This window comes from Rattus norvegicus, chromosome 9 (genome assembly GCF_021556685.1).
Source record: "Rattus norvegicus strain SHRSP/BbbUtx chromosome 9, alternate assembly SHRSP_T2T, whole genome shotgun sequence".
Taxonomy (NCBI): Eukaryota; Metazoa; Chordata; class Mammalia; order Rodentia; family Muridae; genus Rattus; species Rattus norvegicus.
In genome coordinates, this window is record NC_141542.1 from 99,289,940 (window position 1) to 99,314,749 (window position 24,810).

The 24,810-nt window shown below is 40.6% G+C and overlaps 1 protein-coding gene across 44 annotated transcripts in view; it reads left to right on the forward strand.

The window, feature by feature from the left end:
- The window catches only part of Agfg1 (ArfGAP with FG repeats 1), a 57,724-nt gene extending 41,884 nt beyond the window's left edge, over positions 1 to 15,840 (forward strand). For 9 of the 44 annotated variants that reach the window (XM_087566797.1, XM_087566801.1, XM_087566809.1 and 6 more), the window contains 6 exons: positions 1,233 to 1,309; positions 1,507 to 1,599; positions 6,382 to 6,429; positions 8,272 to 8,430; positions 9,355 to 9,446; positions 9,989 to 12,059. In XM_087566797.1, coding sequence (XP_087422923.1) covers positions 1,233 to 1,309; positions 1,507 to 1,599; positions 6,382 to 6,429; positions 8,272 to 8,430; positions 9,355 to 9,446; positions 9,989 to 10,048 — 529 coding nt within the window. In that variant the 3' untranslated portion in view covers positions 10,049 to 12,059. 44 annotated transcript variants of the gene reach the window in all.
- The last annotated feature ends 8,970 nt before the right edge of the window (positions 15,841 to 24,810 follow it).

Sequence of the window (24,810 nt, forward strand, 5' to 3'; positions counted from 1 at the left end):
AGTTTTGGGGTAGACCAGCTACTCATTTTATGGTGGTTTGGATTTGAGCTGTAAAGACTGCATCTCCTTCTAGAGGCAGAGCTCAGGTGGGAGTGTTTACCAAGCATGTGCCAAGCTGTGGATCTAATCCCAGCACCATAAATGGGGTATTACCAGCACCTGGAGGTAGAGGCAGAACGATTGGAAGTTCAAGAACACCATGTGTAACAGAGTCCAGGCTAGCCCTTGCTGTATGAAACCTTGTCTCAAAGCTTTCAAGCAAGCGTTAGAATTTGGGGAAATTTGTGTATATACCATAAATGATAGTTTTCTAATTCTCTGATGAAATGATTGATATAAATGAAAGTGAATTTTAAATTTTGCATATGGAAATATGTCAGCATTTGGAAGATTGACACAGCTCATTGAATAAGTATTTTCATTTTGTTAAATAGCCACCATGAAAGAAAATTGTTGGGCTGGAGAGATGGCTCAGTGGTTAAGAGCACTGACTGCTCTTCCAGAGACCCTGAGTTCAATTCCCAGCAACCACATGGTGGCTCATAACCATCTGTAACGGGATCTGATGCCCTCTTCTGATGTGTCTGAAGACAGCTACAGTGTACTTACATATAATAAATAAATAAATCTTTAAAAAAAAAAAGAAAGAAAGAAAGACAGAAAATTGTTCAGAGTCACTGAAAGTCAGTAAAACTTTCGCTTTGTGGGGTGGAAAAAGTTCATGAATAGGTTTCAGTTTCTCTATCAGTTAACTTTAGGAAACTGCCCATTTTGGTGTCTTCTCAAAGAAAATGAAGAGGTACTCATTTGTGTTCAGTGTGTATATAAAGCTGCATATTCATCCCACACGCCAAACAGATGTTTAATATACATTTGTTTTCTGTTTAGTCAGCCGTTATGTGGAGTAGTAGAAATATAAAATAAAACAAGTTCTTTTTGCTTTGAAATACAGTTCTTATTAAAAATGCTTGTGCTGTCAGATAATGGAATCCAATCTTAGATACATATTTTTAAACAGAATTTCTATATACTACTGATTACCAACGATAGCATATATAAATAATTTATCACTGGAATTTCAGTTTTCGGAATGTAAACTCATCAGGATTATCTGTAGTGCAAACTGCAGTGATATGAGAATGGTTGGTTCTTATGCGTGTACATGTGTAAGCACTGTGTAGGTAGATGACCTTGTCTCTGTTACATACTGACCTGATGTTCTTTCTCACCAGCAGTGTCTTTGGAACAGTGCCTGTGGGTGCCTCTCCTCAGACACAGCCTGCTTCAAGTGGGCCTGCTCCATTTGGAGGTATGTGCTTTCACACAGAACCTGAACGTGCTGTAACCGGGTGTTCTTTTAGAGGTGCTGGAGGGCAGGAAGAGAGCACTGTTTTGTTGTCAAAAGGTTCACATTTCTGTCTTCAAAAATAATAGTGAAGAAATTTTTTAAAAATCTTGAATATAAAATATTAGGATTTTATAGCATATTTTATACTTTTTTAAAAGCTACGCCTTCTACGAATCCATTTGTTGCTGCTACTGGTCCGTCTGCAGCGTCATCTACAAATCCATTTCAGACCAATGCCAGAGGAGCAACAGGTAAGACAAAAAGCTAGAACAAGGGGTTATAACCTGGGGAAAGGAGCTTACTGTAAAGACCCGAACACGAGGCCTCTTTTCTTGCCAAGCAGTTTTGTAAGAGACAGGGTGGGTGACTTTATCAGACACGTACTCTGAGCAGCTGGGAGTGGTGGTGTGTGCCTCTCTTCCTGGTACTTGGAAGACAGAGGCAGAAGGATAAAGGTGTGTGAGGCGGCCTGAGGCACCTTGTCTAAAGAACAGAGAGACGAATGCTACTGCAAATGCGTCTGGTTTAGGAATTTAACATACTGGAGCTGAGAAATTATGCTTCAGTCCTCTTGATGGAAATGCTGGTTTTTTAGGTAGGGAATTTCAAATATGGGTAGAAGAATGTGATTGACAACAGTAGTTCAGTATACTCAGTGTCAGAATGGCTATTACGTTCATAGTAACTAAATATTTCCTCAAGGCCCTGTGAGATTACATCAGACAAATGAACTGTGAACTATTATTTTATTATTTGTTATAATACTTTATTATTATATATAAATACAATTCTAATTAAATATCTCTTAGTGCTTCTTTTTTTAGTGTTCCTGTATTTTGTTGTTGTTTTTTTTTTTTTTTCTTTGTTTTTAATGAGCTGAGGATCAAACTCTGGGTCCTCCTGCATCCTAGGCACGCACTGTACCAACTAAACTATATGCCCACTTATTTTGGAGTTTAGTACTTGATTCATTTTATCTTTCAATACTTTTTCCTCATTAATTCTGTTTATCCTCCCTCTTTTTTTCTATACTTGTTTCATACCCAAGCCAGTCACATTATTCTCATTGGATTTCTTCCAGTTCTGTCTTACTGCCATTGCCTGGCATTGCCTGGCGTGTCAGCAGTTGCAGGTGTGGCCAACTGTCTGGTCAGTCTAGACGTCGCAGCTTTGTCTCTGTGTTTCAGAGTTACATTGGAACAAGAGCTTCAACTAAGTGAAACAAGTGCTGATGTGAAGTTTCAGGAGTCAATCATTGTAGGCTGGGCTGTGGCACACGCCTTACATTCCCAGTACTCGGAGGCAGAGGCAGGAATGTCTTGTGAGTTGGAGGCCAGCCTGGTCTACAGAGTGAGTTCCAGGACAGCAAAGGCTACTGAGAGAAATCTATGCCCCAGATCTCCACCCTTCCAATAAGAGTATATTATTATAATATACTTAAATTATTAAGAATTAGTAGTTATGATAAATGCCTTTATTATTGGCAAGACTAAGGATATGATAGTAGAGCTTCCATGGTGGGTATTTGTCTGTAAACCCAACTGTGAGGGAGAGGCAGAGGATCAGGAGTTGGAGGCCAGTTTAGACTACCACTGCAGGGAGAACCTATTTAAACAGAGAAATAAGAATTAAACATTGTTTTATCACAAGTCTGAATAAGAAGTATTGTTTTCCTTTTATACAAATACTTAGTCATAATTTAAGTATTTGAAATACCTATCAGATTTAGTTAAAAAAATGATTTGTGTAGGGGCTGGTAAGGTAGCTAGGCATATAAAAGTACTTCTTGCTAATCCCTCATGGACAGGGACTCAGAAGAAAAAGAGAACCATTTGTCCCAATGTGTGCTTGCTGTGTTAAAGTTATCACGGCACATTGTTCAGTTTATAGAGATAACCAAAAGAAGAGAAGCTCAAGTTACACCTTGCCTGAGAGTGTACCAACTTAGCTCGAGTTAAATCTGTGCTTATCTCTCTGGTGTGAGCAGTGCTCCATGGGCAGGCAGGCTGTTTGAGGTTAGTGGCTTTAAGTCACCCTGTGTGTTTGTGTTCAACTGTGTACATCAGAGTTAGGGGATTCCCTCACCACCTTTTTACTTTTTTCTGTTTTTAAATAAGAAAGTTTTTGTTTTTTAAGATTTATTTATTTGTTTTATGTAAGTCTTCAGGTACACCAGAAAGGGGGGGCGGTCATCAGATTCCATTACAGATGGTTATAAGCTACCGTGTGGCTGCTGGGAATTGAACTCAGGACCTCTGGAAGACCAGTCAGTGTTCTTAACCACTAAGCCATCTCTAGTGGCCAATATGAAAGTATATTAAGTGCTAAGATTCTACATAGACTATAATACTATACATAAAATCTATAGCTTATATAAGCAGTACTTAATTTTAAAGTTTATCAGAAAATACTATCTCTACAAATTTTTATTTCAATGTAATTTTTTTGTTTGTCTGAAATAAAATTTCTTTGTGGAACCCTAGCTGTCTTGGAACTTGGTATAGTGACCAGGTTGTCCTTGAACTCTCAGAAATCTATATGCCTCTGCCTTCTGAATGCTGGTAATAAAGGCATATGCTGCTAGACCTGGCTATTTTAGAGTAGTTTTTGCATTATACGGTGTTTCCTTATGTCATCGGACTCTTTCTTGAGTTACTATTGAATTAAGTTGACACAAATGTTGACACTGCGGTTCTACGCAGCTCTGACACAGGTGCGATCCTCAGCATCTAGTTCTCGGCAGCACTTGGATTTCTCCAGGGCTCGCTCTTCTCAAAAAGGTTAACCCTGTAAAAAACTCCATCAGATAGCTTTGGAGGAACAGTGTGACAGTTCTGTGCTCTTGAAGATTGAAAAATAAATATCAACCTAGGATGTCCGCTCAGTGTCTGACTAAAGTATGGTAGTGGTTAATACTGACTGACTGTCACTGTTCACTGAGAAGTTTAGAGAAACTGGAATGAAGGTGGGAGACGATGGATGTTCTGTAGCACTTGTAGATCAGAAAACTGCTTTTGGGATTAGTTCTATTGTGAGATCCAGGGATTGAACCCAGGCTTCCAGCTTGTGCAGCAGACACTTTTATCTGCTGATCCATATTGCCAGCCTTGAGAAGATTTTAAATCATCATTCAATAGAGAGAGTTCTGTGCCTCAGTAAGGGTATAGGAAATAATGAGATAGTACAGCTTAGCAAGCATTAGTGATGCAGGAGTAGTTGAAGCCTTTGGCTTTCTAAGAAGAGAGTAAAATACATTGACTAAACTTTATCACAGAACTCTTCCTTGTCAGCTGAGAGAGAGAATGCATGCTCACATAGGTATCTTCGTAAAGTGAGAGGACAGTACCGTCTACTTCTTCTGAGACAGTCTCTCATTGGCCTGGAGTTCACCAGTTAGGCTACACTTGCTGACCTATAAGCCATAGGGATTCTTGTGCCTCTGCTTCCGCAGTCTGGAATTAGAGGCCTGTTTTACCACCACTGACATTTATTTTCACGTGGATTTTCACACTAGATTTTAGTCAAAAGACAGAGAAGTGGTTACATGGGTTCTGGTATTGAACTTAGGTCTTTGTGCTTGTAGGAACTTTGTGAACCATCTGTACAGTCCCTTCTCAATATTTTGCTGAATGTACATCGCAGTATAAAATCTGTTTAAATTGGCAAGAAAAATATTTCTTGCTTTCTATATAATACATTAACTCTTTGTTACACTTAATTTTTATAGCAGCTTTGTGTAAATATGTAGGTCCTATTATCTCTGTACCCTTCCATCTTCCCCTTTGCAATAAGGAAATTGAAAGACGTAGAAAGTACCAGAACTAAGACTTAGACTTTTCTATCACTGTGTGCCTCATTTAAATATCCTAGTGTAAAGTGCATAGAAATGACTATAATTCAAACAACACCAGTTTTAGAATTTAGTAAGCCGTGTTTTTTTCTGTTTTATATATGCATGTAATTCTATCCTCTAGTACAGCAGGTGAGTGTTCTTCGGACGCTTTTCTCCATTTGATTGGCCATTGTGCTTTAAATAGTCTAGCATTTGTATGTTTGAGTTTTCTCCTCATAATAATCCTTAGTTCATTTAAGTTATTTTTAGATATTTCTAATTAATGTTTTAATTTGTATAGAAAACATTCTGGTATTATTCAGGGGCTCTGTATAAGACTTGGAGTTTCAGGTGATAAACTTTTTGGATTTGTTTCATGATGCCTACTCTGTACGGCCTTGTGTGTGTATGTGTGTGTGTGTGTGTGTGTGTGTGTGTGTGTGTGTGTGTGTGCCTGTGTGTGTGTCTGTGTCTGTGTGTGTGCCTGTTTGTGTGTGTGTGTGCCTGTTTGTGTGCCTGTTTGTGTGTCTGTGTGTGCCTGTTTGTGTGTGTGTGTGTGTGTGTGTGTGCCTGTTTGTGTGTGTCAGAGAGAGAGAAGGGAGGGGAGGGTAGGTGTTTCATGTAGTCAAGGCTGGCCTTGAATTTACTTTGTAGCTGAGGCTGGTCTCGAACTACTGATCTTTCTGCCTCTACATCTAAACTGTTAAAAGCATTTCATGTATATGCCCCATGCTTTGGTTCTTACTGTATCATTTTTAGGGTTATAATCATATCTTCAAATGATAAAGCTAAAAATTATTTCTGTTTTGAGACAGTGTGAGTCTGCAGGCCTGCTTGGTCTGCTGTTTGCTGCATAGATAAGATAAGGCTGGCCTCGTTCACAGATAATCCTCCTCCCAGGCTGGAATTAAGTATGTAGTTGCTGTGACCAGCTACAAAGGATTTTTAAGAATGGATTTCATCAGCATTTTTCCATTTGACCTTTATTGTTCTAAACTGTTAAAAGTGACATAATGTCATGAATGTAATTGAAACATGAAGTCTGATTTTGGGGTGTGTTTCTACTGTACATTCCTGTGACACCCAGTGGGCAACAGTGTGTTCTAACTCTAGAGATCTTTAATGAAACCAGCTAACTTTTACTTTAACAGTAGCTGTATATAACTTAATTGACCTTGGTCTCTTTATGGCTTCCCATAAGGCCTTTCTGGAGCAATGCATTCTCAAGTGTTTCCTCACGCTCATTTTGGTAGGTGGCCACAACTAGATTTGTGTGGCAATACGTCTAGCTGCTTGTGGAAGCTTCTGCTGGTGTTCTGGATCCTTGCATGTGGAATTAAGTTGTTTCCATGTTTTAATATGGAGTGGGCATGGATGTGTGGCACTAAGGTCACATTGTATTTAAAGTAACATGAGTATCCTATGTGATGATTTGTGCTTTAATACTGAAAAACGTTGCTTCCCTCCATGGTCACAGTAGAATGTTAATAGCTATTTTGATCATTTCCCTTACGTTTAAATTCATAGTACTTTTAAGTGATACCTTTTTGATGTCCCAAATCACTTTCTGCTTTATTTCATCTGGAGTTTGGTTTGCCTAAGTGTCCAAGCTTTGCCGTGAGTGCTTTAATCGGTGACTTGTCAGTTGCATTAGTGCATTTTGTCTGCAGTGAAGCCCTCCTGTCTCCCTTGCGATGTGCTCAGACTTTTCTTTTGTTCACCTGCTTCCCAATAGCCTGTTCTTTTCTCCCCACCCTGACCCCCATAGTAAAAAAATTAAACAAAACCCTTTTATACTCTAAGTTCCTTGAACAAATTTGCATTGCCACAAACATTAGGATTACTGTGGGTAACTTATGCGATACTTTTCAGTTTGTTTTTAGGTAAAACATTTTGTGGAGTTTTTTTAATATTTAATTTCTTTGCCTTGAATCAGTCATCGGTTTGATAAAGTTTTGAAATCAGAAATTCAACAGATTGATGGGCGTTTATAGTATCTCCCCATCATCTTACTTTACTGAGTCCCTTCCTAGGTAAGCATATGGTTGGAAGGTGCTACGTATTTCCTACCAACAGCTGACACAGCATCCTATTATTACATATCTGTAAGAAGAGAATCTGTTCATACTTGTGATTGTTTATTATATAAAAGGGGGGTGGCATAGACATATCACATAAACATGGGTGATTTCCACATGGATTACCAGTTAGTGAACTACCCATCAAGCACAGTAATCCCCGGAGGCTCTGCTAACATTGAACACGGGACCCATGGACCTGACAGTCTTTATCTCTTGTAAAAATGGTCTTCCCACTTACTTTCCAGTTGTGCACTGACACCAACTTCTGTAGCTCACTAATCCCAGATATCTTCCATTCCCTTGCAGTTGTGAAATGGGGGTGTATGAGTTTATATGTGTGTGTCGTGTGTATAAATATATATTTTTGTTTATATATTGTGTGTATATATACATATGTGAAATATGTATATATACACACATAATTAGTAAATACATTCTTATAATTGTATTGATGTTTTAAGTAGACTTTTTCTTTCTTTGTCTTTGACTGTAGTTATAGAAATATATTTTTGAATGTCCTGCCTTTCACCCTAGTTATCTTATAAATTCTATAATTTTTAGTGAGCTCTTTTGAAGAGGTCTTAAAATTTTTTTCTTTAGAAAAATGAACCTTACATGATCTCAGAAACTTAGTAATTAAAGTTTGCTTGTTTTTTTTTAATTGAATATAGGAAAACAACCTTGAACCCAGGATGTATAGAATGCTGTCCACAGGACAGTATGACTGGCTTCTGAAAGCAGGCTTTTGTATGACTTTATGTAATTGCTTATGGAAGTTTTCTTGGGATTTCAAATGACAGGGTTAGTAGTTTCTCTGCCTGGTCATCGCATTTCGGAAGAAATCTCGCTAGGTTACCATAGACAGTGGTGAACTGTCTTTACTGTCATTGTCAGGATTTGGAGGTTTCAAATGCCCTTAATACGTGTCTTAGCGTTTTCAAGGTAAGTGCTGTAGTCCACATTGTAGACTGTTTGCAGTGTCTCTGACCAACCCTTTTTCCCTCTGTCAGCGGCAACCTTTGGCACTGCATCTATGAGTATGCCAGCAGGATTTGGCACTCCTGCTCAGTACAGTCTCCCCACCAGCTTTAGCGGCAGTTTCCAGCAGCCTCCCTTCCCAGCCCAAGCAGCTTTCCCTCAGCAGACAGCCTTTTCTCAGCAGCCCAATGGTAAGCTCCAACGGTTGGCTAGTGCATGACTTCAGTACTTGTTACACGGGATACCCAGTGCCGGGACAGAGACTATGCTAAGACCGCAGTCGCTTATGTGCTAACTGCTGACTACCTACACTAGAGGAGAGCCTTTGCCAGTGTGGGCTTAAGGAAAGTGTGATTTTATAAATTTCCTTGATGTTAAGAGACATCAGTGACTGTAAATCTCTTCTTAGAATCACCAATGTCTTTGTCTTACAAGTCCATCTTGTGTGTTCTCGTGTGTTTCTTGACTTGAAGTGCAAATTGTACAGTCCTGAAGACCTAGAGTGTTAGTTTTGTTTTTCTTCTCCATGGCAAATGGTTGCTGGTGTGCTTTTGGGATGGGCGTGTGTATTTTGGTTAATACTCTAAATAGGTGACAGCGGCACACTCGCAGGATAGGTGACACGGCACACTTACTTATAAAAGTCTAGAAGAGTCACTCAGCCTTTCTTTTTACCTTGGTTTTTAATTGCTGAACTTTGAAATCCATACATTTCAAAAATGTTTATAGATCTCCATACATTCAGTAGCTAGGAAATACAGTGCATAGAGTTGTGATAAATGATGACGTTTCCTAAGAAATGCTGTGGTGTTGTGTAGAATCCATTTATTGTCTGCATTGACCCTTCCCAAACAACACGGTCACCAGCACAGTCCTTGACGGCACAGTTAGATTATTTCAGAGCCACGAGGCTCTTAGACACATGCTATAGGAAGTTTGTCTCTGGTGTCTAAAGAGACACCAGATCTAATGTGTTAATCTTTGTGGCTTTCTTTTCTTTTCTATCTGTTAACAATTTTTATGAAGCTTCTAATACTGAGATAGGCTCTTGGTAGCGTGTATAATTGGTGGTTCTCTCTCTTTTTTTTTTTTTTTTTTTAAACAAAAAAACCAAGGTGCAGGTTTCGCCACATTTGGACAAACAAAACCAGTGGTAACACCTTTTGGTCAAGTAGCAGCTGCTGGAGTGTCTAGTAATCCTTTTATGGTGAGTGAATTTTAGAACCTTAAAAAAATGAGATGTGTCTTACTTTTAAACTGGGGAAACCAGATTGTGGCTCTAATGTGACTTAGTGTGCACACAACTTCCTGTTCTGTTAATGTGATGATAAAGAGTGTGCCGGCCTTACAAGGCCTCTTAGAAGTAGTTGCAGATCAAAGTGCTCATTAGCAGATTAGTTATTTCATCTTACGGGACGCACGCACTCTTGTCAACATGCTGGAGGAGAAACTGCTAGATTTACGGTAAAGGAGTCGTAAAAATGAAATTTTTTATTTGAACTTACAAGTTCTTTAAGTGCTAGATTCCCCTTTAGGCAGTATTCAAGCTGTGCGTGTACGTGAAAGGCGTGTATAGTCTGTAACAAGTAGTAAGCAGATCTCTAGTTTGTTGACAGCAATGGTGAATAAATGTTGTCAACAAATTCTTAATAAAATGTTGATGTTAGGATTAAGTACAATTCAGTGCTCTCATCTCATACAGATGTCACTTCTATTTGCTTATTTTGCCCTTGTGTTTCTTTCTGACAGACTGGTGCACCAACAGGACAATTTCCAACAGGAAGCTCATCAACCAATCCTTTCTTATAGCCTTATATAGACACTGTACTGGAACGAACTTTTATGTCATCATATTACATCTCCTCGCCTCTTGCACTGTTGTCTTGTTTCACTGACCTTAGCTTTAAACATGAGAGAAGTCTTTAAAATGCCTGCATTGTGTATTAAACACCAGGTAATATGTGCAAAACAGAGGGCTCAGCAACAACTTTTCACTTGTGAATTGGCAGGAAAAGGTAGCGGCATCATGTAAGTTAAAAATTGGCTAACGTTAAGTTATTGCAGATCCCACATTCATTATGCTGCAGCACTGTACATATTTTTCTTAGAAATTAGCTATTTGTGCATATCAGTATTTGTAACTTTAACACATTGTTATGTGAGAAATGTTACTGGGGAAATAGATCAGCCACTTTTAAGGTGCTGTCATCTAGCTTGAAATGAATGATTAAAATCATTTGAAACATTGCTTCTGGAAAATTCAGATTGGAAGGTTCTATTCGTTCTTGAATTTTTCCTTCTGAAGAGCTCTTCTATTCGTACATGGCTAAGTTCTTTAAGGATGTGGAGGACACCTGTCTGCGGCTAAAGCTGATCATGTTTTGCTACAGTTTGCAGGTGAACAAAATAAATACTAGAAAATATGCTATTGTTTTTTGTGTTCTTGCTGCAATGCCTTTACCAAAGTGGCCTTAAATAATGAGTAGTGAGTTGAGAACATCTTGAACTCTTAAAGACTTCTAGTGACTAACTTTTTTAAAAAGGCCATGTAGAAAATTTATTAAAACTACTAGGACTGCTATATTCAGGAATGTGACAGTGGAAAAGCATTTAAATGTAGCTTGTCAGATTCACCATGCTACTTCTAATTTCTCTGCAACTTCTTAATTTTGTGAAATTTGTAAATATGGAGAGAATTTGCATGTATGTGTATTTACAAATATTTTTAAAAGATCTTGAATTCTCAGACTGCAAAATGCCTACTTTAACTCTTTTCCCTTCTGTGTGCATTGTCTCTGAATGTACTGGAATCAGACGTGCACTGACCGTGACCGTGACGTGGTCGCACCAGAGGTCCCCTCACTTTCTGGACAGACTAATACTGTCTGTCAAACGTTTGTTTGTGTTTGTTTTGGGGATAAAGGAAAAGGAACCCGATGTTACCTTAAAGTGATGAAATACTGTGTAAAATGGTAGCCATACTAATATTAGTTTATCTTTTTGTTAATATTCAAATGAACTTGTTTAAATATTTATATGTAGTAATGCCTCATTCATCCCGGGATAATCTGGCCCTTTCATCAAAACCAAATACAACTAAGAATTGAAATGATTAAAAAAAATCTTTGAACAATACCCCTAAGTTATGAATTCTGTATGTAGAGCATATGTTTCTTTGAATGTGTTTAATTGTTTGATAATTTGATTTATATTGGTCCATAGCATATTAGTGTTGATGAACGGAGGGGATCCACAAATCGGAGGAAGAAAGAGCATGGATGGCCAGGCCCCCTAGGGACAGCCAGCTCAGGCGAGAGGTGGTGACTCTGCCGTCAAAAGCTGGAACTGCACACACAATGCCGGTTAGAAAGTGACTTGAAATGTTTAAGGGTTGGTTTGAAGTGATACAAGCACCACTTTCCTCACACATTTTATTCATTTTGGATGTATTTTTGCAGTGATGGCTGTTATCATACTCTAAAGTCTGGGTGTTTACTTGAAGCACTGTGGTCGGGTGCCCTCCCATCGGGAAGTTGTGCTTTATGTGTACTTGACAGGTGGTGTGCCCAAGCCTGAGGACCCGTTAGTGCTGCTCAGCTGGCCTGAACTCTGGGCAGTCTCGAACTCTCTGTACAGTTTGGGGATCTCATCTGTTTTCGTGGAGGGAAAATTTAAATGTCTCTAAACTTTTGTTTGGGATTGTATTAGATCAAATCAATTCACATGTACAAGTTAAACTATATAATTATAGGCCGTTACCCAAATACCCCAGCAGCCTTTCCACCTAGTAAGTAAATTAAACAGTTGTTATTCAAAGTAACTTTAAAGACTATTTTTTCTAGTAGTTCTTGAGATGTGTAATTAAATGGGGTGTTGTTTTGACTTTCAGTGAGTGCCTATAGCACAAACACAAGTACCGAGGTTCAGAACAGTTCAGTGTTAAAGCGGGTTTTCTCAGGCTTGTGTTTGGGTTTCTTCTCATTTTCGGCACTGAGTGAGCACTGGGAGGACGGTGCTCAGTGGCAGCTGGGGGTCGCACACTTTGGGCTCGTGATTGCTCACAACAGGCCTCCTCCCTCTGTCTCCGATGAGCATGACGTTCTGTATTAATAAGTTCAAAAACATCTTGATCCATCTTGTTTTTATGACTTAAGGAGTATTTTATTTTAGACTTTTTAAATAGGTTGTCATCTTCCATAAAATCATTTGTTCTGTAAAAACACCCGTTATATGGGAGGTACTTGGTACCTCTTCCTGTCAGTTGCAAAGTCGAGAGAGTAACTGTCTGCTTACAGTCACTGTGCCAGCATTTATGAAACATACTGTTTTACAGTCACAGTTTTTATAACTGTCGATGATCCTCCAAAGAGCTTTTGTTTACAAAACTTGACTCTTTCATAGGTTAGTATATTATAGATAAGTACAGAGGGATTTCTAAAGCATGCCTTCTTTTAGATATGACTGCAATAGTCCGACTACTTGTTACCCTTGTCAGACTCTCTTGTAGCCTGGCAGGGAGGCACTGGAAACTGCTATGTATACCTGTGGGTTCCAGATGGGGAAAAAGGCACAAACCACCTTAGAATTAATAGGAAAGCAGCCAGACCTGGCGCAGGTATTCAGGGTCCCCAGATAACATTGAAAACACAGCACTTTAAGTTTTTATGTTCCTGATCCATGTACCTCTGTCTGGGGAAACCTTGCTCCTTCTGAATTTAAGGGGTTGTTTCCTTTGATGAAATTCCAGTTGAAATCAATGTTAAATATTTTAATGTACTAATGGTGATGGTGTGTGTGTGGTGGTTTTTACGCCCTAAGTGGTTTCTTCTCTCTGCTCATGTGTTAGAATCTACAAGGCATAGAACAGGTAAGCGAGAGTAACCGTTTCTATTCTTGGAGAAAGTGCTATTGGGTTAAATTGTGCTTTCACATTTAGGTGTGCGTAGAGCTTGTCTCGTTACCAAGTTACTTTGTATTCTCAAAAACCTTAAATCATTTAACCTGAGTTCTTTGATACTTTGATGAGATAAGTGCTGTTTGCTCTATAGAGTCCAGTTTGCTTCTTTTAAATGCAGGGTCTCTACACAGCCCTGACTGTCCTGGAACTCACTCTGTAGGCCAGGGTACCTCAGACTCACAGGGATTGTCCGCCTATGCACCACACCCACCTAGCCCGCTGAGTCTTAGTAACCTGTAGAGTAGAGGGCTGAGGGATAGGACAGCTTTCTTTGCATCTCAGGTTGGGACAGCTTACCTTTAGTTATGTAGTCTATTCCCCTACAGTTTTAAATTTGCTCTTTAAAAGGTTATTAAAACTGTGTATAAGTTAGCTTATTGTATTGAATTTATCACTCTGTTGAACTTTGTGTATTTTAAAGCAGTGTCATTACCTTGCTTTTGTATGGTTGTATTTGAACAAATGGAGATGGACTGTGACCAGGACTGTGCTGGTGAGTGCTTGCCAGCCGTCTCTGAAGAGAAGATGAGGCAACCTGCCTTGTAGTGGGCTGGGGTCGTGAAATACCGTTTGAAAGGAGCACGAGTGGATGTGCTGAGCCTGAGTTAGACAGCTCTGGTACAGCACTCATGTGCAGCCCACAACTCACTGGATTTACTGCTCCTCTGATGATTAGTCCAGGCTTTGAAAACCTTTGTTTTATATTTTTACTGATTCATTCTGTAAGCATATAGGTGCTAGTTTATTTCTGAAAGTCCACTATAATTTGGAAATGTCCAAGTGCTGTGCAAGATTGGAAAAGACGATCTAGTCTTTCCTGGTGTAGGGCTGTCCAGGCGATTGCTGTCTGCTGACGTGCCACCGTAGTACTTCTTAGAACTTGGAGCGAGCCTGTACTCGGCAAAGGTTCCCTATCCCCACATCTCACTGCTTCCCTGGCCTTGCAGTGACCAGATCCCGGACAGGGTGGAAGGTGAGAGAGCTTTCCTCTGGCACCTTTTCCTTTCAGTTTAGTCTTTCCAGTGAAGACTTCTGCCAAGAAGGTGTATCTAATGTCCTATCCATTCTGCATGTTTATTCCTACAGTTAGAATCCATTGAATCTACACTTGTCCAGTACCTAGGTCTGTGGAAACAATGTTTTGATTCAGAATTTTATAAAAAAAAAATCCCAGACAGAATATTTTAATTGCTGATAGACGTGCCCATTGGATTAATTTTTAAAATTGGTTTGTTCTCCAGAGTCTTGACCACTTGTTGTCTGAGTCACAATCTTAAAAAAGGAGCCTTGTGATTAGGACACTTGGCAGCAAAGTGTAAATGAATGTTACATAGTGTCCTAGAGTGTGGTGAATAGAACCAGATCTTTAAAGACGTAGAAGTCTTTATATGTTCTAAATAACATGCTTAGGGTTTTTGCAATTATGAAGTGTACACAGGGTATAAGGTAAATGTTTCCCTCTGCAACTTGATTTTTGCACTTCAGGGGAATACTTAGTGTTCCTTGTATTCTTTGTAGTTTTCAGGAATGCTGACTGTTTTGTCTACATATCTGTGCATGCCTTTCATGGTTCTGCCTTTTAAAAATAGAGAGTTTTGCAACCTTTTCCTTTGGTTTAACTTGGACACGTTTCCATTTTGCCACATGCAGCACTGTCCCATTGTGTGAATGGCATCAAAATCCAGGAGTGGATGTCCTTTACAGGAACATTTTTGTATGTATATGCATACATAACGTATACATGTATACATGTACACATGTATATACACACATATACATATACATATATATGTACATGTGTATGTTTATATGAAAATTCTTGATTTTGTCTGATAGGGAACTTTCAACAAAACAGAAAATTCTATTTTGAGGCTCACCAGCTATTTATATACAATATTTTATTTCCACCTGAGAAAATTTTAAGGTCTCTCAAATAGTTGTAAAATCCAGCATTTAAATTAAACCAGGAGGGCATTCAGTTTACTCACTGAGACTATGGAATCTTATGTCGTATTCTATACCTTGCTCTCGCTGTCACCCCTACCTGTGACCCCTAAGGTTTGTAAGAGTGGCTTGAAGCCTCGAGTATTGTGTATCTCCACAGCCTCCGTGATTGGAGTGAAGTTTATATTTATGAAAGAAAGTACAAGTCTATTTTTTCACAATTAGTGTCTTCAGAATTAACTTTTGCTTTGGAAAACATTTCGGGAACAACTCATAAAAGTTTTGATTTTGGCATCTTTTAGTATTAGTTATGCATAGAGTTTGCTTCCTAGAGAAGTGTTTTTCATGGAGAACACTTACCTAATCACTGACTTGAGAACGCCTCTACATGTGGAGGGTACAAGTTCAGCGTGACGGAGTTCAAAGGGCAGCAGTCAGGGGCCAGCCCTCTGTGGGCTGTATTTGGAAAACGTTAACATGCTAAGGTTTTCGAGGCTCAGTCTTGGTGCAGGAAGTGGTTTTAGGTAGACACTGATTTTGATAATTGTTTCTTTTCTCCTTTGGAGATGCTGAGGATTGGACCCTCAGTCTTGCACATGCTAGGCAATGCTCTACAACTAAGTCCAGCTAATTTCTTGTTCATTGTAAAATATTGTTGAAATAATTTTTTAAAAATAAAGACATGAATTTGTGTACCATTTGGGATGGCCTCTTCAATTGTGTTATAATATAGCAAGATATCTGGGGGATTGAAAGATGCTCCTCTGTCCGTGCCTGCTTCCAACAGAGTGTCTTTTTCTTTGCTTAGTTTCACCAAACTTCTGGATATGGAATATTTGCTGATGGAATCTGGTTTCTTCATTGAATATTTCTTTTTTAAAAAAGCAAAACAAAACAACCTCCTCCTCCAAAAGCAAACACAGTTGTTTCTGGTCAGGGCACAGTGCAGTGAGGAATACAAGAATCCTCAGGAGACAGGAGCTGATGGAGGCTGAGGGGCCATGGATACGAAGTGGGGCCTCAGCTGAAGTAGAGCACTGGCAGGTGCCATCTATAGAAAGAAATACCCAGCTGAGAGTTGAAGTCAAGGAGGAAGGATGTAGTTCAAAGTCAGGAGCAGCACAGGTATGGAGGTCAGGTTAGTGCAGGAGAAAATGAAGGCTGCAGGCAAAATTATGAGGCCAGGCTGAACTGGTTGAAGACAGACTTATTAGGTCATGCAAATAAGGGTGAATATAGCCTGACTGGCAATTTTGATATATGGCTGGCTGAAGGAGGGTGGGGAGGGGGTGTTAAGAAACACAGGCAAGAAGTTGGAAGGCTGTGTTAACTTTGTGAAATGTCTCAGTTTCTTGAGTCTGTAATTTAGAGGCCATCAAGCACCTCGAAGTCATGCTGAAAACCAAGCAAATGAAAAGAAAGGTTAATGCAAAACCTCATCTCCGACATCAGAAGCAGACAGAAGCACTGTGCCTACGGATTTCTGGAGCCAGAGCTTGTAAGCGATAGAGGGAAACCGTCCAATAAATAAAATAGCATTCATTCTCTGTCTCCTGCAAACACCATTTGGGAACACAGACAGATTCACTCAGATAAGTGAAGGCAAAAAATGTGTTACCTCCAAACATTCGCTATTCTAAAAATTGAAGGCTAACATAAAACAGATCTTTGGGAAGGAATTTTTAGAGTCCAGAACGGTTAACGTAAGAAAGAATCTTTTCTGGGCCTTAAAGGAGTAGGTGTATGAAAGTGAGTAGGTCGGCAATGGGATGTTTGAGAACATTGAGTTACAGGTGGCTGGAGGGTTGGTATGAAAATTATCAACTTGATACAGAACTTAGAAGAAAACTTTTGAAGATGGAAGAAGGTGCAGTCAACTTTCACCCATTCTGGGGTGTGGTGGTTGGAATGGAAATGCCCCCCATAGGTCCATAAGAGCACTATTAGGAGATGTTGCCTTGGAGGAAGTGTGTCACTCAGGGCAGCCTCAAAACCAGGCTCAGGTCACTACTGCCTTCCTGCTGCCTACAAATCTCAGCTGCCTCTTGAGCACCTTGTCTGCTGTGTGCTACCATGCTTCCTGCTGTGTTGAACCCTGGAGTAAACCTCTGAACTGTAAGAGATCCTTTGTAAGAGTTGCTGTGGTCTTAGTATGAAAATTACATCTCATTACATTTACGTATTACTTGTGTGGGGTGAGTGAATGCACTTGCCATGGTGCACACATGGGAAGGTCAGTGCAGCCTGTAGGAGTGGATTACTTCCTGTGACCATGTAGAGCAAATCAAGCTTGGCAGCAGACACTGAACCATCTCTGACTCACTTTTAAATGCAAAAGTAAAGTATATGTGATTAGAATGCCCCGATATTTACTCTCCCATACTGAAGCATGCAGACTTCACTTGAATCTCTGATGTAAGGTCAGTGCACACCAAATAGTAGGCACTCTTTAATATGTATTTTTAAGCAACCCAACAAGAGAATGGCTGAGAAGTGAACTGCAAACCTAACATTTCTTTGACTCATTTCCTGGGATAATGAGATTAGGGAAACTGGGTCACTGTGACTCAGTTCCCAGTTGTGATGTTCTGCCGGCCTTGCCAATGGTCCTTCTGTTTCCCATCACAAGGGCTTTTTCTGCCAGCCACTTGCCCATCATAACCCATGTATATACATAATGAGATGGACAGCTCAGCCATCAGCGATTGCATTCCAGCACTTGGCTGGTGAACTTTGCAATTTCATATAGGAAGTGTCTATGATAACGTGGATCAAATAAGCTGCATGGGACTTTGTATTGTCATAATGATAGAAACTAACCATCTTTTCCATGTTGGGTGTGAATACGAGAAGGAAGCAATAATATAAATGGCGGTAACGATAAAGGGGGCAGGTAACTATCCAAAGTGAACTATCCATCTGTAAAGACATTCTATTCCAGCTTAGGAAGAACCTGATAACCTGAACATCTTTACTACTATTTGATTGAATGATCTGACCCTACTCAGGGTTTAGTTGTCCTCAGTGTATTTCCTAAGGATGTTATTCCTTGACCAGAAAAGAGTGAGCAGGTTTGGTTACTCTGTTAAAATACATGATCACCTCAGTTAACAGGACCGACTGCTTTCATGGTTCTGTGGGGATTTGTGGTACAGTGACTAATGTTGACTGTTGAACCCTTAAATATGGATTCAAATCCCAGCTGTGCACCTCAGGAAGCTCAGGTCTTTGATGCCTTATGTAAGTTACCAGTTATACATTTTTCTCTTTGTAAGATGTGGATCATGATACTAACTTTTTATTGCCATCAGAATTAATTTAGATGGATAGATGTCCTCCACCAGGGATAACTGCAATGTATGAACTGCTATTTGGCCACTTAACTAGTTTAAATGACTGACATGGGTTTTATCTTCAAGGTTTCCTCAGGAAGAATAGTCTGGAATCCATTTTAAGAGTAAGGTTTGAGCCTGTATGTTCTTATTCACTTTTAGAATTCTAGCATCCTCTGCTGGACTGTTGATGAGGGAACTAGATTTCACTGAAATCACACATCTCTTCATCAAGTTAGGGAAAACACAACCTTCAAACCAAGTGAAAACCCACTTCTGTTCTTTTACAAACTGATAATCCCCTTAATGAATGTACATTAGGGACCACATATTTTTATTCAAATGGGTGGTTCTGTGGCTCACTGAACTCACTTAGCAATCTAAAAGCTAAGTGGGATCTCTCTTTGGAAAAAAAAAATCTGACCTCTAGTGTTGCCAAGGGAAGACTCAGGCTTATGGGGCTCTGAGGACCACTGACCAGACATCTATATACTGTTCTCACCATATCTTTAGGAACTGTCCTCTGCCCCCATTAAAGAGTCCTTCCAAGGTACCAGTGTTGAAAAGATGAGGAATGAGGTGGGTCCCTTATCCCAGGGTCTTTGTGTCATCCCTGCAGTGCTCTGTGCCTTTTCTAGTGCACCACCCCCTGTGACAGTCTCCCTACTCACTCTGGACTGTTCACCTGATAACACTCAGCCTGTTGGGTTACCTCGGGTTCAAAGGGCTTCTTAGCGCTTCCAGTGGTAATTAGAGTCTCCCACACAGTATTCCCACAGTCTTATGAACAATTACCAACTGGTTATTTCTGGATAAAAGTGTCCTCTGACTCTTGTGGAGATTGATGAAGATTTTGGTCCTACCTGCTGTGTTAGCATGCTCCCTAGACACCTATTTTATGTTTTCTTCAATGGTTTTTAGTTTTTAGTTCTTTATTCTGTTCTCTGTCAGAGTGACCCAAAGAGAAAAGAATATACCATTAGCATCTTCCTTGAAGAAAAAAAAAAAACCATTTGAAGCCAGGTTTCTGAAAACTGGTATGTCTCTTGGTTCTTGCTTTGGTCCCTCCTTAGCATCAAGAGTCTGGTGGTTCAGCCGAACAAAGATGGCTTTGGGGTTAGTGCAGTTGAATGGCCTGAGGATGCATTACCATCTACTGTCTACATACATGCTGGCCGAGAGCAAGTTTCCCAGGCGGCTGAGTATGTGGCCTGCAGAAACTAGTTGAAACAGATGGGGAGTGACAAAGCACCCATGTTGATTGGCATTTTAGACTTTCGCTGAAATTCTTTTCCCATTTCCCAACTTATTCATCTGGTTTTTGACATTGGAGGTGTATGTGTGTTGCATAGCTCAGTTTTCTGCCGACCGCCCGCCCGCCCATCCATCCATCCATCCATCCATCCACCCACCCACCCACCCACCCATCCATCCATCCACCCACCCACCCATCCATCCATCCATCCATCCATCCATCCATCCATCCATCCATCCATCCATCCATCCACCTACCTACCTACCTACCTACCTAACAATAAAAGTTGCAGTAACAGAAGAAACTGATGAAACTGGAGGGTCACAGTTAGTGTTTGAGGGCAGCAGGGTAGAGGCTGGAGAAACAGCTCAGCTGTAAAGAAATGCTTGATGCTCTTACAAAGAACCCATATTGAATTACCAGCCCCACATTGAGTGGCTCACAACTGCCTACATCTGCAGTTCCAGGGTCTCTGACACAATTTTCCAGAGTGCAGGCACCTGCACTCACAGGGTACACATAAAACACACACACACACACACACACACACACACACACACACACACACACACGATTCTGTAAACAAAACAAAACTCACCCATGTGACATCACACTGTCAGGAAACAAAAACATTTTCAAGAGGTCTTTGTTCTTCAAATTTTTATCACTTACTCTGCTGACCTCTGGGAGACTTGGTGGCCCAGAGGACATGTGGCTGGCCATTCCTTCCTTTGGACATAGTTTCATTCTGAATGAAATTTATTGCATCATTTCATGAGACTCTGTTTTCTCAGACAGTGCTTCTTACAAATAGTTTGGATTCTAGGTATTTTTTTTTTTTTTGGTTCTTTTTTTCGGAGCTGGGGACCGAACCCAGGGCCTTGCGCTTCCTAGGTAAGCGCTCTACCACTGAGCTAAATCCCCAGCCCCGATTCTAGGTATTTTTAGAAGTTATGACTTGTCGCTTTGCTGCTTGTGCGAGTGTCTTATATAGAATGTCTTCTGTGGCCTAGGGACACAACTGAGCCATGTACTTAATGAGGTCTTCTGTGTCTGACCCAAGTGCACCACTTAAGACTCTCAGTACACATCACCACTGGCATTGTAAGTGGCTTTAAGTGGATTCTTGATGACAGCAACCAGTTGGTGTCATTCCGTAGAAAGTGGATGAAGTCATTTACTCATTAAATCTTAATGGATGCCATTTACTGTGAAGGGGGCTGGGAATTTGAGACTGCCCATGGTGGTTCCTTGATTGAGCACTTCAAGGTCTTGGAATCAAGAATTACATTGGGATTGTTTAAGAAAAGATGCCAGCCCAGGGGAAGGACAATTGACTATGGAGGATGAAAAAGAGAGTTGGTGAGAAACTTCTCAGACTTGCTTGCCCTGTATTCATCCTGTAGGTTATCTGCAGAACACTCAGAGATCTTCAGGCACCAGGAAGTTGGGTAATAAAGGAAGAACAGCGCCTCAGAAAGAGACAAATACAGAGTGTGCACATTATGTATCTTAAGGTCAATTTCGGATGAGATGGACAGGAAAGCCGACTGAGACAATGACAGGTCATTTTATGTTGTCAAGTGAAGCAGGAGCCAGTTTTGCAAAGGACTGAGAAAATCAGAGGAAGTAGTTTGGGGAACAATATTAAAGACGGCACAAGATTTATGCATTTGAAGAGTGCAAGGAAGGCAAGAGTGGGTGGCAGGGCACTCTGTGCCGAGTGGGTGGAACCGGGAGCTTTTGGCTGAAATGACTTACAGTAAATGCAAAATGTAAAGGGATCACTGTGGGTGTGATGTGATGTGGCCCAGCCCTCAGCTGTTGATGAGAGCGAGAGGGAGGGCAGTGGAGAGGGCACCACCAAGTGCTTAGCAGACATAGAGGGTGGTGTCAGAAACTGATGGTAGTAGGAGAGAAGGATACACTTGCGAAAGAGGAATTCAAACCTGCACATGCAGATGACAGCACTAAGTACAGGAGCGTCATAGAGCTGACAGCGAGCCAGTGGGGCGGGCTAAGAGCTGGCAGGATGACTTGGGTGTCTGTCTTCTACATGCTGGATTATGAACACCGCTTTAAGTTTTTCTAAATTTATTTCTTTCAAACTTTTAATTTTGATACATTATAGATTTATGTGTAGTTTAAAAACTATTTTTACTTTTGTGTTTATGTAGTATGTATGGTACATGTGTGAGGGAATATGCATGGGGAAAACTGTTAATTAAGGTTGAAGCCCACGATGACTGGGTTGTCTCTGGCCTCTGTGCAATATCTATGTCTCTAGCAGAGACAGAGACTCCTCTGACCTTCTCTTGGGAGGGGATTCTAAGCCCTCCTACATACCTCACCTGAGGAACGCCACATGGCCTCAATTAGATTACAGGATCAATTTCCTTTCTTCTGATAAAACCTGTTCAGCTAGCACCCGAGATTCTTAAAACGCTTTCCAATGCAAATGAGGCATTTTGGTGCTCTAAGCCCTCATCTAATGACCTTTGCCTGTCCTGAATGTTCCTACCCTTAGTCTTCCAAAACGTTATAAGCCTTGAATCACCCTAAGTAAAGTTCTCTGCCTCCTGATAGCTAGCTGGCCCTGGTGTCATTCACTGCAAGTACTCACAGGACTTCTGAGTCACCACTGCCCCACCCGCTGCTGTCTCTGCTCCTACTGCCTTCTTGGACCTTCAGGTCCATAATCCATGAGAGCCGAGAGACATGCGCACAGAGGTGTACATACCTGTGTGCCCACCAATGCTCGCATGGAGGCAAAGGAGGATATTGAATGCCCTGTTCTACTATGCTCTACCTCATCCTTTGAGACAATCCTCTGAGTCTGGAGGGGTCTTCGTGTGTTTTGTCTTTTGTTTTTTTCTTTTGAGCTAGACTGGCAGGCCCTGTGATTCTTCGGTCTTTAATCCCACTCTCCTCTGCCGCGGTTATAGGTGCACATGGGATGCTCAGCTTTTTGTGGGTGCTGGAGATGTGAATTCAAGTCCTCATTCCCACATGCATGCTCCTACTTGGCACATATGTCCCCAGCCTAGTCACTATTATTTTCAAGCAATAGCAACTCAAACTGCGTTCATGCTCTTTCACTGCTACGCAAAAGTGGATGTCAGGTGTAGACATTTTGGAATGAGTAATGACATTTTTGTAGTTATAGAAATGAGTGTCCCAAACTATGAGGCAAGGGACATTGAACTTGGATGAGCAAGGCTATTTCCAGACTTGTTCCTACATGTGAGCAGTATTTCTGCCCATAGTGTATCTCTGCATGCTTTTGGTCACAAAAGAAGCAAATCTGACCATAGCGGGAATTCTTCCCAACAAGGACTCTGTAATTACTGTGGATGAATATATAGACTACAAAGAGTTGTTTCAGCAAGATAGTAGATAAAAACACAAAAGAGATGCTTGGAAATATACAGGAATGGTTACAGGAAAGGGTTCTTGAAGCACTTAGCAGGGACCATGATTCCATTACTATCCATTGAAAATGTTATTTGCCTCATTGTTCAGAAACACCCCCACCAATATTATTATTAATCTACAATACTATAGCAGTTGAATGCATGGGAATGACCTCTGGGTCATGGGAAGAAAGTAGGAAAACATGGAGAAAGGCTGACCAACCAACAGGGCAAGGACATCCTAGCAAAGACACCAGAGACCACAGCCACGATAGCAGCAGCATTCCTTCTGACAGCAGCCTCACTTCTGCTGACAACAGCCCTTCCCACAGCCACAGGAGCCACAGCCACAGGTGCGGCAGCAGGTGCAGCAGCAGACCACCATAGGCTTGCAACAGCCACAACAGCCACAGCTGCTACAGCAGCTGCAGCCATCACAGCTGCCACCACAGCCACCACTACAGATGCAACAACCACTACAGCTGTCATAGCCAGAGCCAACCATGGTAGTAGAGTGGACTCAGGTGAAGTGAGGAGAGAGACTGAAGAGAGAAGGGGGTCTGAATGTTTGGCTTAGCATAAGGCTTACAGTCACTTCCTTGATGATGCTTTGGTCTCCGTGATGAACACTTATTTGCTCTTGGCTACTTCCTCACCTCACAAGGGCACACAGCTTCATTTGAACTGCAGTTTTAGGTAGATTCAACTTCCTTTTCAACAATGGAATGTGAACTGTCTGAAATATTTAATAAACATGTTGTTCTGTCTGCTTGAGAATGAGATTTCTTTCACTTCAGCTGGAGATGAACATTTTCCTCATCCTTGCCAGTCAGGACTGGCACCCCAGAGGAAGATGTCATGCCTTAGTTTTATGTTCACATATTAATGGTAAGAAGTTTTGGAGAGGAAAGAGCCTTAAAGTCAATATTCATCAATTAAGATAGCCTATATATTAAATAGAAAGTTTTATTTTAAAAAGAAGCCATTCAAGGATAGAAAGATGGATCAATGTTTGGATCCCTCTCACCCACGAAAAGCAGTGGGTGGGGTGGAACACTACAGTCCTAGCACATAAGAGGATATAGAAGATCCCCTAAGCAAGCTGCCTATCTAGACTAACTGAATTGGCCAGATCTGGGCTTAAATGAGAGACTCTACATTGATATATATATATATATATATATATATATATATATATATATATATATATATATATATATATATATGGTGGAGAGCGACTAAGGAAGATCAGATGGACTGGCTAGTTTTTATGTAAACCTGACACAAGCTGGGGTCTGGGCTTAAATGAGAGACTCTACATTGATATATATATATATATATATATATATATATATATATATATATATATATATATATATATATATATGGTGGAGAGCGACTAAGGAAGATCAGATGGACTGGCTAGTTTTTATGTAAACCTGACACAAGCTGGGGTCATCTGAGAAGAAATGCAACTGAGAAAATGCCCCTGCCAAATTAGCTTGTGGGTGAGGCCATGGTGCATTTTCTTGATTGATGATTGATATAGGAGGGTCCAGCTCCCTGTGGGCAGTACCACCCCTGCGCTGGTGGGCCTGGGTACTCCTAAGAAAGCAGAGTAGACAAACCATTGAGAAACAAACCAATAAGTAGAGTTCTCTAATGCCCTT